This window comes from Schistocerca cancellata, chromosome 11, assembly GCF_023864275.1.
Source record: "Schistocerca cancellata isolate TAMUIC-IGC-003103 chromosome 11, iqSchCanc2.1, whole genome shotgun sequence".
Taxonomy (NCBI): Eukaryota; Metazoa; Arthropoda; class Insecta; order Orthoptera; family Acrididae; genus Schistocerca; species Schistocerca cancellata.
Genome location: NC_064636.1, coordinates 168178344 through 168198107, shown reverse-complemented (window position 1 = coordinate 168198107; position 19764 = coordinate 168178344). Strand labels below are relative to the sequence as shown.

Genomic DNA, 19764 nt, shown 5'->3' with positions numbered 1-19764 from the left:
CTTGTGGCTACTGTACGGCAGCTTGTTTTAAACAGTAGTACTACTGACAACATGACTCTTGCACGTGAAGTGATTTGACTCTTGCACGTGATGTGATTTATATGTATTTGACAATGCTGGTGCTGATTCCGCATTTAACATTTGATGATGCCACTATGGCTGCAGTACATTAGGATTTTGTTTTTATGAAACACGTATGCCTCTTCATATTTAAAGCGCAGTATGCCTCTTCATATTTAAAGCGCACAAATGTAAAATTTTGTCAGTACTACTTTTCATTATGCACTATGTACTGTTCTTAAGCTGTATACAGTTTGCGAGTGTTTTTATATTTTTCCCATTTTTGCTGCAGATCTGACAATGGTCATTAAATACCGAAACCGGTAATCTGTTAAACAAAAAGATTGTGACCATAGACGTAAATTAAAGGAAACTTATTACATATACGGGTCACTGCGTTTTTTGCGACGATGTCGCAGCTTGGTAAATGATATTCTTGTAATTCAGAAGGAAGCAATTACATTATAGGTACAGGAAGATAACAGAACACAAAGTAAGCCTTTGTTCATTAAATATATCATCAGCATCATCTTGAACAGTTTCCAGCCCCAAGCTGGGTGTGTTTGGAACAGAAGTCTCTGTTTCCCCACCAGCTTTCCGTGTTCACTCTGGTCCAGTCCTCGGCTCCTCTGTCAGCACACTCCTCCAAATCTTTCAATCATTTATCCCTCGGTCTTCCTCTCGGTCGTTTCCTTTGCATCTCCATTCCACGTATCTGCTCGGGAATCCTCTCGTTTTCCTTTCTCTTTCAGTGCCTGTACCATCTTAGCCTCGGTGTTTCTATCCGCTCTGCAAGGCTTCCTCTTTTGCTGTTTCTCTTACCCTTCATTCCTCATCCTGTCTCTCCTTCTTACTCCTAGCCTACTTCTGAGGTACTTCATTTCACATGCTTGTAATCTGCTTACATCTCTTCTCTTCATTACACGTGTTTCAGATGCATAGGTCAATAGTGGGATGTAGTAACTTTTCTATATGACTTCTTTACCTTTTTGTGGGATCTCTCTATTTCAAACCAGACTCCTAACACTTCATAGGAATGCTTCTGCCTGTCTGCACTTAACTTATGCATTTATAATAACATACTTGCTGAATTACCTAACAAATAAATATTTGAATTCTTTTCTCCCATTAAAAATGCACTTACAGCATACATGGCTTTTCCTCGTGCACTGCTGTCGATAACAGTTCCCACAATCAATAATGGTATGTCAGTACAATGAATTGTGAGTCAGTCAATGACTTCTCATTCATAATCTCCTTTGCTATGTAAATGAAGTTAGATGATATTTTCTTTCTTTTGCGCCAATTTAATATGTACTATTAGTTCTCAACCTAAGCTCAACCTCGGAGATCTTAACATATTCGGAAAAATAAAGCCAAGTATAAGTGACAACCAAAATTATAATTTTCATTACTGCTCCTTTCACTCACAGCAATTTAAGCTGTGCTATTACATGCTAATCTGACCACAACCTTAAAGATGATTATTAATGTGGTTTTTTTTTATAAAAACAAAAAACAAAAAAAAGAGCCAGATATTTGTGAAAAGCAAAATTACAAATATTAATGCTGCTCGTTTCACTCCCAGAAATTTAAATTGTACATCCCACCCTAACTATAACAGGGGAAATCGAGACTTATTCAGAAAAAAAACAGCCAATTTATTTGTGACAATGAAGATCATAAGATTGAGTGATTCTCACTGGTTACCACATACTGTCACCTTATTGGCTTCAATCAACAATATCAAATTGGCACCACAAACAAAGAGCAAAATAGCCACCGACACCACAAGTGCACTTAGCCCTTTTCTGATAATGTACCATCATTTATTTATGAAACTGTTGTTCTGTACTATTACATGGATGGAAATACCTAAATTTTAAAAATACTGAGATTTCCTTCTGTGTACAAATGCAGAACAGCAATTTTCTTAATAACAAACAATACAGTAGCAGAAAAAATGCAGATGTCCACTATACAGTTAGCCTTCTGCCTCCAAGCAGTGTGACAGCAGTGCGCAAGTAGCAGAAAGTAACTTGTTTACAGTTCATATAAATGTAGTAGTCAAGTTGAAAATTTGTTTGAGTGTTCTTAGCACACTTGCTTAGTTAAATCCATCAAATCATTGTGTAGTTTCATAATTAGGAGGGGCAGATTTGCATTTTAATATCTGTGACGTGTAAAGTCACGTAGTCGTCTGTCATTTGTTTATTTCTTTCAAATAGTCTTTGTACATTACTGAGAGTACAGTTAGCCTTCTGCTGCCGAGCAGTGTGTCAGCAGTGCGCAAGTAACAGCATTACTGCGTTTACTAGGCAGTCATGTATTTTAATAACCATTTAAATTTTGTGTCGAATTGTTTGCACCCTCTGTAGATTAGTTCAGACATTCTTTGCACAACAGTATTTAGCACGGATAGGGACTGCAACTGCTGTGTTCGGGTGGGGGCTGAGTTGGCATCCCTTCGCTTCCAGCTTCAGGCAGTGTTGGCTTCGGTCACTGAGCTCGAGGCTGTTGCCAATGGGCATCACTGTGGGGGTCCGGACAGGGGTTTGCCGGGGACGGCCAGCTCATCCCACGCATCCCCCGATCGGACTACGGCTGTGGCTGCCCGGGATACTGCCCACATTGAGGCTGACCCCTCATCTGTGGTAGAGTGGGAGGTCATTTCAAAGTGTGGCAGGGGGAGAAAGACATTCCGGAGGGCTGAACGGAAGGCCTCTCCGGTTTGTCTGACGAACCGGTTTCAGGCTCTGTCTCAGGCTGATACTGATCTTCGGCTGGACACGGCTGCTTGTCCTGTTCCAGAGGTTGCCCCTCAGTCTGCAAGATCCGGGCGGTCGCAGAGGGTGGGCTTACTGGTAGTCGGGAGCTCCAACGTCAGGCGCGTAATGGGGCCCCTTAGGGATATGGCAGCAAGAGAGGGGAAGAAAACCAATGTGCACTCCGTGTGCATACTGGGGGGAGTCATTCCAGATGTGGAAAGGGTCCTTCCGGATGCCATGAAGGGTACAGGGTGCACCCATCTGCAGGTGGTCGCTCATGTCGGCACCAATGACGTGTGTCGCTATGGATCGGAGGAAATACTCTCTGGCTTCCGGCGGCTATCTGATTTGGTGAAGACTGACAGTCTCGCTAGCGGGATGAAAGCAGAGCTCACCATCTACAGCATCGTCGACAGGACTGACTGCAGACCTTTGGTACAGAGCCGAGTGGAGGGTCTGAATCAGAGGCTGAGACAGTTCTGCGACCGTGTGGGCTGCAGATTCCTCGACTTGCGCAATAGGGTGGTGGGGTTTCGGGTTCCGCTGGATAGGTCAGGAGTCCACTACACACAGCAGGTGGCTACACGGGTAGCAGGGGCTGTGTGGCGTGGACTGCGCGGTTTTTTAGGTTAGATGGCCTTGGGCAAGTACAGAAAGGGCAACAGCCTCAAAGGGTGCGGGGCAAAGTTAGGACATACGGGGACCAAGCAGCAATCGGTATAGTAATTGTAAACTGTCGAAGCTGCGTTGGTAAAGTACCGGAACTTCAAGCGCTGATAGAGAGCACTGAAGCCGAAATTGTTATAGGTACGGAAAGCTGGCTGAAGCCAGAGATAAATTCTGCCGAAATTTTTCCAAAGGCACAGACGGTGTTTAGAAAGGATAGATTGCATGCAACCGGTGGTGGTGTGTTTGTCGCTGTTAGTAGTAGTTTATCCTGTAGTGAAATAGAAGTGGATAGTTCCGGTGAATTATTATGAGTGGTTACACTCAACAACCGAACTAGGTTAATAATTGGCTCCTTTTACCGACTTCCTGACTCAGCATCATTAGTGGCAGAACAACTGAGAGAAAATCTGGAATACATTTCACATAAATTTCCTCAGCATGTTATAGTCTTAGGTGGAGATTTCAATTTACCAGATATTGACTGGGACACTCAGATGTTTAGGACTGGTGGTAGGGACAGAGCATCTAGTGACATTATACTGAGTGCACTATCCGAAAATTACCACCTCGAGCAATTAAACAGAGAACCGACTCGTGGAGATAACATCTTGGACCTACTGATAACAAACAGACCCAAACTTTTCGACTCTGTAAGTGCAGAACAGGTAATCAGTGAACATAAGGCCATTGCAGCATCCCTGAATATGGAAGCAAATAGGAATATAAAAAAAAGGGAGGAAGGTTTGTCTGTTTAGCAAGAGTAATAGGAGGCAGATTTCAGACTACCTAAAAGACCAAAACAAAAATTTCTGTTCCAACACTGACAATGTTGAGTGTTTATGGAAAAAGTTCAAGGCAATCGTAAAATGCGTTTTAGACAAATACGTGCCGAGTAAAACTGTGAGGGATGGGAAAAACCCACCATGGTTCAACAACAACAAAGTTGGAAAACTACTGCGAAAGCACAGAGAGCTTCACTGCAAATTTAAACGCAGCCAAAACCTCTCAGACAAACAGAAGCTAAACAATGTCAAACTTAGCGTAAGGAGGGCTATGCGTGAAGCGTTCAGTGAATTCGAAAGTAAAATTCTATGTACCGGTTTGACAGAAAATCCTAGGAAGGTCTGGTCTTACGTTAAGTCAGTAAGTGGATCGAAACAGCATATCCAGACACTCTGGGATGATAATGGCATTGAAACAGAGGATGACATGTGTCAAGCTGAAGTACTAAAAATCTTTTTCCAAAGGCGTTTCACAGAGGAAGACCACACTGCAGTTCCTTCTCTAAATCCTCACACATATGAAAAAGTGGCTGACATCGAAGTAAGTGTCCAAGGAATAGAAAAGCAATTGAAATCACTCAACAGAGGAAAGTCCACTGGACCTGACGGGATACCAATTCGATCCTACACAGAGTATGCGATAGAACTTGCCCCCCCTTCTAACAGCTGTGTACTGCAAGTCTCTGACGAACGAAGGTTCCAAATGATTGGAAAAGAGCACAGGTAGTCGCAGTTCTCAGGAAGGGTCGTCGAGCAGATGTGCAACACTATAGGTCTATATCTCTGACATCGAACTGTTGTAGAATTTTAGAGCATGTTTTTTGCTCACTTATCATGTCATTTCTGGAAACCCAAAATCTACTCTGTAGGAATCAACATGGATTCTGGAAACAGTGATCGTGTGAGACCCAACTCGCTTTATTTGTTCATGAGACCCAGAAAATATTAGATACAGGCTCCCAGGTAGATGCCATTTTCCTTGACTTCTGGAAGGCGTTTGATACAGTTCTGCACTGTTGCCTGATAAACAAAGTAAGAGCCTACAGAATATCAGACCAGCTGTGTGGCTGGATTGAAGAGTTTTTAGCAAACAGAACACAACATGTTGTTCTCAATGGAGAGACATCTGCAGACGTTAAAGTAACCCCTGGCATGCCACAAGGGAGTGTTACGGGACCATTGCTTTTCACAATATATATAAATGACCTAGTAGATAGTGTCGGAAGTCCCAAGCGGCTTTTCGCGGATGATGCTGTAGTATACAGAGAAGTTGCAGCATTAGAAAATTGCAGCGAAATGCAGGAAGATCTGCAGCGGATAGGCACTTGGTGCAGGGAGTGGCAACTGACCCTTAACATATACAAACGTAATGTATTGTGAATACATAGAAAGAAGGACCCTTTATTGTACGATTATATGATAGTGGAACAAACACTGGTAGCAGTTACTTCTGTAAAATATCTGGGAGTATGCGTACGGAACGATTTGAAGTGGAATGATCATATAAAATTAATTGTTGGTAAGGCGGGTGCCAGGTTGAGATTCATTGGGAGAGTCCTTAGAAAATGTAGTCCATCAACAAAGGACGTGGCTTACAAAACACTCGTTCGACATATACTTGAGTATTGCTCATCAGTGTGGGATCCATACCAGTTCGGGTTGACAGAGGAGATAGAGAAGATCCAAAGAAGAGCAGCACGTTTCGTCACAGGGTTATTTGGTAGGCGTGATAGGTTTACGGAGATGTTAAGCAAACTCAAGTGGCAGACTCTGCAAGAGAGGTGCTCTGCATCGCGGTGTAGCTTGCTGTCCAGGTTTCGAGAGGGTGCGTTTCTGGATGAGGTATTGAATATATTGCTTCCCCCTACTTATACCTCCTGAGGATATCACGAACGTAAAATTAGAGAGATTCTAGCGCGCACGGAGGCTTTCCGGCACTCGTTCTTCCCGCAAACCATATGCAACTGGAACAGGAAAGGGAGGTAATGACAGTGGCACGTAAAGTGCCCTCGACCACACACCGTTGGGTGGCTTCCTGAATATAAATGTAGATGTAGATATACAAGTACATACCAACCAGAAAATCATTTTTTATTGGCCCATGAGACAGCTTCCAAGCTGTTATATATAATGACTATGGAAATTCATGTTGTATTGTTCAATACACAATTGTATAAATACCCTTCAGTTAAACATTTTGTAGACAGGCTAAATTTAGTTAAACTATACAAAGTGATTCTACACACACACCCTTAACAATGGTAAAATGTAAGCTGTTTGATTATAATTAAATTAAGAGATCGTTTGCATCACTATTTACAAATTCATTTACAGTATGGAAAGCTCTTTCTTTCAGATAGTATTCCACAGCTTCTGAACTTACTAGTTTTAAATGCCTTGTCCCACTGGGTTGTTGCTTAAAGAGAGATTTTCATATATGAAGAAAGTATTTTTGTAAGTCTATTCCGGGGAATATTCAAAGAGTTCCTATTCCTAGTTCCGCAAGAGTCAATATTTAATCGACTATCATGTTTACCCCAATTGTTCATGGTGTGCATAAAGATGCAACACATGTATCGACTTGTGACAGTCATAATTTTGTTCTATATGAAACACATTTTGCATTAGTGTATGCTCTTAACTATACATATAACAAATAGCATTTTTCTGCCAAAGAAAGACACCATAACAGTTTACGTACATGTGGGAAAAGGCGAAACAGACAAGGATTATCTGTTTAGCACTAACATAGGATTTTAATTTCCTGAGTAGGTACAACACGCAGTACAGTTTTGCTGCATAAATTAGCCGTGTTTGTATTCCAATTCAATTTGGTTTTGAGGTGGATACCCAGTAATTTGACAAGCTTTTGCCATGGCAGTCACTATCTCTCAAGAACATTATACTCTCAATTTTAACTATTGTTTACTTTTAATTCACTTGCCCAAAACCAGCAAGATGCCTTCTCCATCATACGTTACTATTTCCACATTTGTGTCATTATGGGAAATGATAAATGAGGTATCTCATCTGCATCCACTACCACTTCAAAAGGTAGCAGCATAGACAGATCATTAAAAAAACTGTTCGAACAATAATCCCTGAGGCACTCCTCCTATAACATATAGAAAACCTGACTTTTTCGTTGACTGTGTCAGGATCATTTTTTCTCACTGGACAAGTATCCATATCGGGCCTGATTTAAGAGGCAACTCATGAGAAAAATAATTTAGCTGCTTTCTAACTACCACTTCAGTTATTTTAGATAATAATGGAACTAAGCGTGATGGGTCTACATTCTGGTGATGCCCATCTCCCTTTTTAGGCACAAGTATAGTTACCATCAATTTCAACAAATAGGGTCGAGGCCCCAGTTATGGCCACATTAAGGGCAATTCGAGATACACCACATTTTTAGTATAGGAAGAAAGTATACGAATTACTTAAAAAAAATTGTATCTATTGCTTCAAAGTCTACACATTACAACCATGTAAAAACAAATATTCTAAGTTATTTAACAAAAGCAGAAAAAAATATTGAAAAATAAATGGCGCATTTCCCCAGTTTTGGCCATGTTAACCCCACCTATGGCCAGTTGTTTCCCCACTTATGGCCACTTCATATTATAATAAAACTATGGCTAAAATAATTGTCAATCCATGTGCCAGAAAGTAATTTCTGCTTTATACAAGTATATAAGACAACAGACAACAAACATACATCAAATAGGTAAAAGGTACAGAAACTGAATGAACAGAAAAAAAAAAAATTCGTTAGGCAAAGAATTGTCCCAGTAATTACTTAAATCAATTTCCACACAAGTTTATTTCTCTCGAGTATCAATGGAACCAGGGAACTTTGTTTTTAATGAACATCCTTCTTGCATCAAGACTGGATCTGGCAGTTTCCCTATAATATCTTCACCCGTTATAGTCGAAACATCATTTGCAATGTATTCGAAACAAGTTTTCTGAACATTAGAACTTTTTAGGCACTGAATTTCATATTCAGAGTCAGAAAGCACTTTCAAAATTACAGATACATACTTAAAAATTGCAGGTCTTGTTCTTCTATTTCCTGTTAAACTAAATTTTACCAAAATAAAGTCCCCTACTTTCAAATTCTCACTCGAAGATAGTTTCACATTTTCTTGTATTTCATCTTCATCTCCTTCTACATAGTCATCGAAACTGCTTCCATTGTCCGTCCATTCTCATTCCTCGGAAGAACTTGTTGGCCTATCACTTAACTCTTGTCTGTTTCTTGTTTTCCCCTTTTTTACGTGTGAGAATGCCAAGTGCTGCTCTTTGGACTTTAATTCCTTCATAGCTTTTCTCTTCCTTTTTTCCTGCTCCTTCTCCTGCTTCTCTTTTTCCTTCAGTTCATGATATTCCACCCACTTGTCACTAGTCACAACAGTGGGTGTATGTTCTTTCTTTCTCTTTGTGCCTCGTTGTTTAGGTTCTGGCCAAGTGATGACACTTTCAAAAACTGTTGCTAATGATTTTAGTGGTGTCACTTGGATACACACTGAAGATGGACTATGGTTGGATATTGGAGTAACTGAATTATGTGAAATACTGTTGGGGGTTGTTGATATATCTGCAGGAATAAGACTGTTGGTGGGTGTTGAAGGAATATCTGAACTGCGTGTTGAAAATATGTCAATATTATCAACATTTTGATTAAGTCTGTCTGCGTTTTGTGAAACATTCTCTGTTTGATTATCTTCAGAGGGAGGCGCTATGCTATCTGTCAGAATGTCATCAGTGTTACCACTAGCACCATGCATTTCAACCTCATCAGCTATTTTTCTCCAGAACTTGAAAAGTAATAATGCTTCTTGATTTCCTTCCCACTCATGATTGCTTCTCTTGGTTGCTCTGAACTCATCTAGAAGGACAGGATCAATTTGCTTTTCTATGTATGAGAAATGTCTCTGAAGTTCCTCATTTGTCTGAACTGTGGTTGAGGCTGGTATACTACGAACAACTATCTTGCTGTAATCTACAGTGTTCACATTAAATGGAAACAGACCAGTGGCCCTGAAACCAGCACGAATATTTGCCAACATTTTAGGTTCTGTAATAATTTGTGAGAGAACAGAAGGTACATCAGATTTTGAAATTTCAGTGCCATTATTTTCAAAATGCCATTTCTGAACAATCTTCTTCCACATTTTTTTCATAGGTCCAAAGACAGCTACATCTAATGGTTGCAAGATGTGTGTAGAATTGGGATGGAGAGCAACTAGAATGATCTGATTTTCCCTACAATATCGGCTCAAATGAAGTGTCAAATGAGAGCAGTGCCCATCTAAAAATATTACTACAGGCCGGGGAATTTCAGCTTCTTTCAAGAATGGATCAAATACATTTGTTATATACTCAAAAAAACTTTCACCTGTCATCCACCCATTTTCTGTTTTTCCAATGCCCCAGTTTGGAGGAGCTGCTTTCACCAATGATGCTGGAATCCTTGCATATTTGAACAGTGTTAAGGGAGGAGCAAATTTTCCAGCAGCATTCACTGCAAACAATGTAGTAACGTTATCTTTGTCAGAGTTACACGACTCTTCATAAACATGATGGCCACGAGGACCTATGATTAATTCCCATTTAGGAGCCAGAAAAAAAGAAGTTTCATCCATATTAAAAATTCTATTTGGGTCATTTAACACATCCATATCATTTAAAGTGATGGATACTTCGTGAAACCAGTTTCTTATTTTCTCTTCTGTAACAGAACCTCTAGACCTATTGACATATTCTGCATGTTTTTGTGACAGAACCTTGTGCCTCTTAAGAAATCCATAATACCACTTTTTTCCAGGTCGATTGTTAGTAAATGTAGCCTTACAACTTTCCATATCTGCATTCTCAATAAGTTTGTGCACAGATGCACAGAGATTTTCTTTAGTAACTGGAAATCCCATGCTAGAACAGTCCAAAACCCAGTCCACCAATTTTTTTTCAATTTGTTCTCCTAAGACAGATTGTGGACCACAGTGCCCTGTAGATTCTTTTGGAGATACACCAGAAATTTTGTTTCTTAATGTTGTCCTTGGAACTTTGTACAACTTGCTTGCAGTAGCAACCTTCATTCCCTCATCAATAGCCTTTAGAGCATCTTTAACTTTGCTGGGAGAATACTGAAACTTCTTATTCTTTGGTTGACTCATTTTTCCTATAAATAATGCACAAAGATTTAGTTAAAGAATGTTGCATATTTGAATAGTGCCTATTGCATATTTTGTATCTTACAAGCATAGGTAAATTAGTATGATATGCCAAGACAATACTAACAATGAGGTATATATTGATATAAAAATAGCAAAAATATTTTAATAAGCCTATTTAAATAAAATTGGCCTAGTGTAATGTAGGACAGAACACTAATATTGATGTTTTTGTATCAGTTTTTAGAAGTGGCCAAAACAGGATACATATATGTCTCCACTTATGGCCACATGCGTGGCCATAACACGGAACCAGGGCTAAATATGGATCTGTTAATGGCCACATACTTTTGATAACATGTTTTTAGGCTGAGCGATATAAAACTTAAAAGAAATGAAAATATAATGTCTTATCTTACCTCTGAACAGATTAAGTTTCTTCTGATGTTTTATTTAAACATGTAAAATACAAAAAAACAGATCATGTGTTGCTTAAAGAAAACTTCTGCAAAACCCAGCTTCTGCAACACTGATCATTTCACAAAATGGTGTCTCCAAACAAAAACAGACAAAAGAATTATTATGTAGACAAATGAAGAGAGCCTTTCACAAAGTTTATAATAATCTATAGTAGAACTGGCTGGTATTCCAGAGAAGCTTAAAAATTAACCTTTGACATCAAGGTGGCCATAAGTGGGGTAGTGGCCAAAACTAGAGCCTTCACCCTATTTTCTAAAATATGCAGTTTACAGGGTAGCACAGTAGATGGCTTATTTTTTCTACACTCTTTTTACATAAAAGTTGGAAAGGTTGTAATTGTCCCCACCCTTTCAGTTGCTGAGCTTTGGCATGACATCTACCATACCATTAGGGAAAACAGATTTCCATTAAAACTCCATATTACTGTGGTTCATCACTTCAAATTCTGCACCCAGTGTGGTACCTAGGCTGATTCACTATCACTATTGGCTACTGTCTCATTATGTACAGCATATTTCCCTTTAAAGTATACCCCACCCTCCACACACACACACACACACACACACACACACACACACACACACGTGTATGCGTATGTGTTATAGCCATCTCTGTAAAATAGTGTATGAAAATAATATGAAGACCTGAATATAAAACTCCGGATAAATATAAATTATGCTATGAATCATATGCTTTTGCATATATGTTAGTTAACAAGTATCTAATAACTTAAGTCTTACATATACACCTAGAAATAAATGTATACAACGCTACATCGGCTAAATATTTTAAGTCATTTGAGCAAGTTGACATGGCATATATGCACAGACTGTACATAACTTAGAGAAATGGGAATAAATAAAGGCAACTCAATCAAAACAAAGTAACCAGTACACTAACAGAACCTGTAACCTCTAGTTTTCCACAAAACTTATCATCAAAAAGTAACCAGCAGTAGCCACGTTTACATAGTAATCGAAAGTGTAAGTGGGTCCCCTATAACAACGGTTCTAAACAAACCCTAAGGATGCCAGTCAAACTATTTATGAAAAAGCAGCACCAGTTCCTATGATCTACTTCGTTTTATACATTGTAAGAATTCCTTTATCTGCCCAATGTGATCATAACTAAGTAATTGTATATTTATGTACGATTTAATATTAAGAATTAATATGTTGGTTATACTGATAAAATCTATGCATTTTCTTATGTTAAATGAGTAATAAACAATCTGAAACTGAAGATTGCTCTACATTACAAACGCATATATGAAAGAATAATGCATGTGAGGTGCAAAGGTTTTAGTGAGTCTTCAGTTTGATGTCAGTTTGGCGACGTAAAATTTAGCTAAGCAGCTCCTCAATTACCATCACAACACTTCGCAAATCTGGAAGCTTTGTCGGCTGTTAATAGGCTGCTTAAATTTACGCTAAGTTCTGGTGGATTAAATGGTGCATTATCTTACCAGTTACCTTTTAATTTACTCGACATGTGGTATTATTACTATTAAATACAATCATTTACTACCCAAAAGGGAAAATTTCGATCTAATTAAAATTAGCATATTGTATGAATACAAAGCATGACATCAGTAACAGACAACCTATCTCGAACTATATCGGTATTCATACTAGCTGATATTAGCGACAAATTTTTGTATGTATGTGTATTGGAGGGCGCATGTGTGCTGGAGTCATTAAGTCGAAGATAAAACTGTTGAAAAGAGTGTCACAAATAACATTGCGTCAATTTAATTTTCAGTAACCACAGACGTCAACAATTGCATTTTTTACTATTCCTCTTTACTTTAAGAAACACTAGCTGACATTAGAAAAATTAAAATCAACGTGACTATATAGTTCCGCACGACTGAAATATCTGTAATCAAATCATATGATTAAAATACAAAACAGGATATTCCGTAACTCTCGATGTTCACGTTACGTAGCTACGCGATGTTAACATGTCAGCTGTGCCGCGTAAGCAGTAAAGACGCTGCAAGTTGCCAAGGCATCTGTCAATACGTAAGACGTCCTCCTCCATCTTTACTTCCAATTATTAAGACAGAACACAATTTCTTCTGACTGCCAGTTAACGAAGACTACCAATTCTGGCGTAATTACACTGTCTCCTGACATATCTTACCTCAGTGACGTTACTATTTTCTGACGAATGTTTTTCATTTCCATTCGAATCCATTTTCCTTAAGAAATACTACTTGTAAACACTACGGTACTTGATAAGAAACAATCAAACTTTCGTGAGCAGAATCAAAGATCCTTACAGATGATATTGATCGGAGGAGCTGCACTACAAGAGCAAGCGAAGTACTTTAATTATATAAAAAAGAAATTTAAATTATGCGGTGAAGGAAGGTCGAACAAAGCATTTGAAAATATGCATATTCAAATTAAAGCTAAACAAGAAATATGATCGTAAAGTATCAGTGTTATGGAAATACTGTATGCATATGACAATTGTTGGGATGCTGCATAGAGTGTAATCAGAAGACTTGGAATGTTTCCCACTTTACACAGGAGAACTATCTAAAATTTCGACGAGCTGTTCCACTTGCGCTTGCACGTTTCAATAGAGAACGAATACAGCATTTTTTGGTGCTTTTAACTGCGTGTTATTAGAGTGAATGTCGTTCATATGCAAATATCTTTAAGAACAAAATGAAAAATAAAGCATTGTTACGTAACCAGAGGTTGGATTGTTTCAGAGGATTGGTAGAGTACTCATGCATTTAGTGTGGTGGGGCTAGGAACTTGCACGGACTAAAAATTTAGGCGGTTTCGAAACATCGCACCCTAGCCTCTAGCCTCTGTTACTACAAGAACCTCTTTAAACTTACAATTACACAACTTTAAGTTCGTTTTTGCAGCAATGTCAGCATGTACCATCAATAAGTGCGAGGCCATCTGGCGTTCTGTTCGAGAGGAAAGTTCGATGGGATCAACTGCCGTTGTCCGATATTTTCGAGCGATTACTTCCAAATCAAATAATTTGCGGACAAACATTTATATCTAGTTAAAAAATAATAGTAACAACTGTAAACACAGTTTGGTTTAGATGCATATTCTAGCTGTGCCACACATTCGTTTTACAACATAAGTGTACCATATCAACAAATTAAACAGGTATTTCAGAGTTACCGGAGTTAATTACTCTGAATATTTCTCGTAATTATCGAATTCAACAGTTGATACATTGAAGAGTTTTATGCCACTACTGAAAGACTATCAAGGGCTTTGGAGAATAGGTAGCTTCAGATGCCTGTATATTGTTTTTATGAGACTGTATAATAACTAACTGTAGTGCTTCTCGCTGATTTTCACCCATATAACTAAGGCGGATGTCTAGTGACAAGACTGACATTCCTCGTGAAAACTGATATATCTGGAGTGGTCCAGTTATTCAGTGACATTAGCATACTGTACTGTATTGGTCAAAGGTCTGTACTCAGCCCTAGTAGAGACGGCACAGAAGGCAGTTGGAGATGCCAACAAGTGCTCCACACTAAACACAAATTATTATTTAATAAATTGCAGCCAAATAGCCGTATACAGTTACTTTGCTTCACATTTTACATTTACAATTTTTGCATATTCATTTATAGATTTCACTCCTTTACTGCACAGTTCTATGTGATATCATTCACAGGCTTCGTTACACAGTTCTCACACACATGTTGTGGTTGGGTCATTATAATTTTTGTTTTTGCAAATTTAATGATGAAAGCCATGAATAGATAATGTAGTTACGACATGTCGCAGTTTGAAGTTTGGTGCTGTCTATGAGTAGTTCGTCATTGCTTCGGTGCCATAGAACTCCGGCCATACAAACAAAGGCTCATATGCAATTGTGAACCAGGAATAACTACATGTTAGCAGCAGAAGTAGACATTAATTGTAATTAAATGAAAATATGTTTAAGATTTTTTTTTACTTATTCAACATCCATGAGAACCATTTCACTTGTGATCTCTGGAAAGTACATTAGACCACTTGTTTTTCTTTGTAAATACAAATACAAATGTTTTATTCCACCTTTAAGCATATTTACATAAATACTTATTGTATATTCTTATTTTTCTTATATGTTTGACATTCTGGAGGATCTCCACACAATGGACCTATCACAAAGAAAAGCAATCTAATCTGATGTAAAAGCTAAATGAAAAATAACTTGTAGAATTCCTTGGTAGCCTGCTGGATAACAAGTTAAAATGGAGTCAAAACACAGATAAGCTAATCAAGAAGTTCAGAGTGGGCTTATTTTGCACACATTTTCTCCCCTTTTTTCCCTTCTCCCCCTTTTGTCCCTTCCCTTTTGAGCAGAAGCGAGCTGTAACAAAACTGCGTAAAATAAAAAACACCTGTACATCTTGCAGAAGCCACCATAAAGATCCCAGAATTATTACACTGACTTCCCAATGTATTCACTCCTGTATATAGTGGAATGTTTGCTACAAGTTGTTGACTTTGACCAGTGACATAGGAAACATACAACAAATGCAAAAAGCACTATAATGTGATGTTACTGGCGATTTTTTTAAAAGCAGGATGTGCTAGAGATCAGTTGGTCACCACAACCGGGTTCTTTTAGTATCTTGTAAGTTGGCTTCGCCAACTCAAACCAAACCTATCTTCATATGTAACCTATACCTTGGGCTAAGCTACAGATCAACCTGTGACCACAACCATTTTTTCCCCCCCATACTCTTAGGCTATGGCAACTAGAAACAAAATTGGGAATGTACACATTCAAAAGTGGCATGACAACTGTCAACATTACCTCACTGGCCAAAACCAACAACTCATCCTGTATGTTACAACCGACAGAGTATTGGCATAAGTTTAAGTGAGAGCTTAACAATGAAGAATAAATGAAAGTATGCATCTTTATCCTAATGATACAAATAAGAACAATAAATTTGCATTTCCTCCATCATAATTTAATTATAATACAATGTACTCTTCATGACATGAGTAAAAATATCACTTTTTTTCCTTTAAGAGTGTTATTTTACTGAAGTGGTTTCCTCTGTTCTTACACTAAGTGATGCCTTGTAACCATGAGAATTCATTTATTTTATAAAAAGGAACGTTTTTAGCAGCTTTTTGAGTACTTGCACATTATTATTTTCCTTTGGTATATCAATGGAAAGCACACTGTGTACATTTGTAGCTGATCCAGTAAATCCCTTGAGAGTTTCAAGGCCTCGGTGCAAGTTTTTCACCTATCTTGCGTCACGGTTGTGAATGTCATAATTTGTTTGAAAGAATTCATTGTTGTTACCGACAAATGATATACATATTGATCTTTAATAGTAAATCCTGAGAGACTCAAAGATACCCAGCAAAAATGTTCTGTTAGAGACCCCGTATATTAATCCCACTGCTCGTTTTTGAAATCTGAGAACTTTTTCAATGCTTGAAGCATTTCCCTAGAAGATTATACCCTAGGATATTATAGAATGTAAACATACAATAAATGCCAACAGCATAATTTCTCTGTCAAAGAAGTAAGAAATGGTTCTCAGTACAAAGTATGCTGAGCTCAGTTTCTTGAACAAGTGATCAATTTGCTCACTCCATCGTAACTGATTGTCCATCTGGATCTGTAGAAATGTTGTATGTATGGTTTCATAAATTTTCTGGTTTTTAATATCCATTTAAGGAAGTTGAAGTCTTTATTTGTTGTCTGAAAGGGTTGGTTGGTTGGCTGATTTTAGGGAGGGCACCAAAGAGCAAGGTCATCAGTCTCATCAGATGATGGAAGGACGGGGAAGGAAATTGGCCGTGCCCTTTCATTTGTACGTGCCTCAAGTGATTTAGAGAAATAGCGGAAAACCTAAATCGGGCTGGCCGCATGCGGGTTCGAACCGTCGTTGTTCCGAATACGAGTCCAGTGTGCTAACCACTTAAGTTTAAAAAAAATAGGATTCTGCTGTTTGCTGTGAACCATTTGCATTTGCAGTAAAATAGCCAGCAAACTCCAATCTAATATAAAGCAAGAAATTGGGAATCTGTACTGACCCAAAATAACGTTAAAAAATATACAGCACTACCACTCTTCCTACAAATTATCTGAATATATAGATTCATGGAGTGAAACATTCTGTTAGCTATGTGGCAAGTAGCAGCACTCATTGCAAAGGTGCAAGTCAAGTAGTACTGTACTGTAAACAGGACTCAATTTCATTGTAATCAAGTAATAGTAAGCTATCAGCAGTAGGTGATCACCAGCCACATAGTATAGCCGAGGAGACAGCATTCTTTCTATGTAGTTCAGTCTCATTAATGCAATGTTTGATGTCAACACGTAGTAACCCCTCACAAACGGCAGATGGTAGCACTGGCAGTGGAGGGCGTATATAGGGGTGTCGGGGGTTGCAAAAAAAAACAGTGCAATCGTTATTGTAATGCAAAAATGGAACAATTTATCTGATGTCCAGAATGGGCATGATCATTGGCTTCTGGGCCAAGGATGGAAGCATTTCCAAAATGTCTAAGTTTGTAAAATGCTGCTGTGGTTAAAATATACCATGTGTGGCAAAGTGGTGCTACCCAAAATGGGCACCGAGCAACTGTGATATCTACATCTACATCAATACTCCGCAAGCCACCTGACGGTGAGTGGCGGAGGGTACCTTGAGTACCTCTATCGGTTCTCCCTTCTATTCCAGTCTTGTATTGTTCGTGGAAAGAAGGATTGTCGGTATGCTTCTGTGTGGGCTCTAATCTCTCTGATTTTATCCTCACAGTCTCTTCGCAAGTTATACGTAGGAGGGAGCAATATACTGCTCGACTCTTCGGTGAAGGTATGTTCTCGAAACTTCACCAAAAGCCCGTACCGAGCTACTGAGCGTCTCTCCTGCAGAGTCTTCCACTGGAGTTTATCTATCATCTCCGTAACGCTTTTGCGATTACTAAACGATCGTGTAACAAAGCGCGCTGCTCTCCGTTGGATCTTCTCTATCTCTTCTATCAACCCTATCTGGTACGGATCTCACAGCACTGAGCAGTATTCAAGCAGTGGGCGAACAAGCGTACTGTAACCTACTTCCTTTGTTTTCGGATTGCATTTCCTTAGGATTCTTCCAATGAATCTCAGTCTGGCATCTGCTTTACCGACGATTAACTTTATATGTTCATTCCACATAATTTATGGAATTAACTGCTTCCAGTTGCTGACCTGCTATTTTGTAGCTAAATGATAAGCGATCTATCTTTCTATGTATTTGCAGCACATTACACTTGTCTACATTGCGATTCAATTGCCATTCCCTGCAACATGCGTCAATTCGCTGCAGAGCCTCCTGCATTTCAGTACAATTTTCCATGGTTACAACCTCTCGATATACCACAGCATCATCCGCAAAAAGCCTCAGTGAACTTCCGATGTCATCCACAAGGTCATTTATGTATATTGTGAATAGCAATGGTCCTACGACACTCCCCTGCGGAACACCTGAAATCACTCTTACTTCGGAAGACTTCTCTCCATTGAGAATGACATGCTGCGTTCTGTTATCTAGGAACTCTTCAATCCAATCACACAATTGGTCTGATAGTCCACATGCTCTTACTTTGTTCATTAAATGACTGTAGGGAACTGTATTGAATGCCTTGTGGAAGTCGAGAAACACGGCATCTACCTGTGAACCCGTGTCTATGGCCCTCTGAGTCTCGAGGACGAATAGCGCGAGCTGGGTTTCACACGACCGTCTTTTTCGAAACCCGTGCCGATTCCTACAGAGTAGATTTCTAGTCTCCAGAAAAGTCATTATACTCGAACATAATACGTGTTCCAAAATTCTACAGCTCATCGACAGTAGAGATATAGGTCTATAGTTCTGCACATCTGTTCAACGTCCCTTCTTGAAAATGGTGATAACCTGTGCCCTTTTCCAATCCTTTGGAATGCTACGCTCTTCTAGAGACCTACGGTACACCGCTGCAAGAAGGGGGGCAAGTTCCTTCGTGTACTCTGTGTAAAATCGAACTGGTATCCCATCAGGTCCAGCGGCCTTTCCTCTTTTGAGCGATTTTAATTGTTTCTCTATCCCTCTGTCATCTATTTCGATATCTACCATTTTGTCATCTGTGCGACAATCTAGAGAAGGAAGTACAGTGCAGTCTTCCTCTGTGAAACAGCTTTGGAAAAAGACCATAATGATGGCATGAATGGTGGCTGCAGAGGTGTGTATGGATGAATAGACAGGCAGTTGTAGAACAACTGACCACTCAGATGAACTGAGGAGCTACTGACACTGTCTCCTCTATGATCATATGGCAAACATTGCTGTCTCTGTGTCTCTGCAGCAGGCACCTGGTTCTTGCACCTGAGTTGACTGCTGTTTGTCAGCTACAGGGGCTGGAATTTGCATGCCAGTAGTGCAACCAGACACTCGCTGAGTGGCAACAGGTCGCTTTTCAGATGAATCATGTTTTATGCTCCATCAAATAGACGGCCATTGGCTTGTACAGCCCTGCAATAATCTTAGGAAGTGTCCAGGCTGGAGGAGGGAGTGTTATAGCCTGGGGAATGTTTTTGTGGTAGTCCCTGGGTGATATCATCATTCTGGAGGATTCTGTGATATCATCATTCTGGAGGATTCTGTGATATCATCATTCTGGAGGATTCCATCAATCAACATACACTATGTCTCCGGACACCCCCAAGAACACACTTTTTTCATATTAGGTGCATTTTGCTGCCGCCTACTGCCAGATACTCCATATCAGTGACTTCAGTAGTCATTAGACATCGCGAGAGAGCATAATGGGGTGTTCTGCGGAACTCACAGACTTCAAA

At 39.2% G+C, this 19764-nt stretch overlaps 1 protein-coding gene across 1 annotated transcript in view; it reads right to left on the bottom strand.

Annotated features, from left to right (window-relative positions):
• Positions 1–13221, bottom strand: part of LOC126108882 (zinc finger protein 721-like) — a 238138-nt gene extending 224917 nt beyond the window's left edge. Inside the window, exon 1 of the mRNA XM_049914243.1 lies at positions 13084–13221. Within this exon, the coding sequence (XP_049770200.1) occupies positions 13084–13137 (54 nt within the window). The 5' untranslated portion in view covers positions 13138–13221. The remainder of the gene's footprint in view (positions 1–13083) is intronic.
• Positions 13222–19764: the final 6543 nt, after the last annotated feature.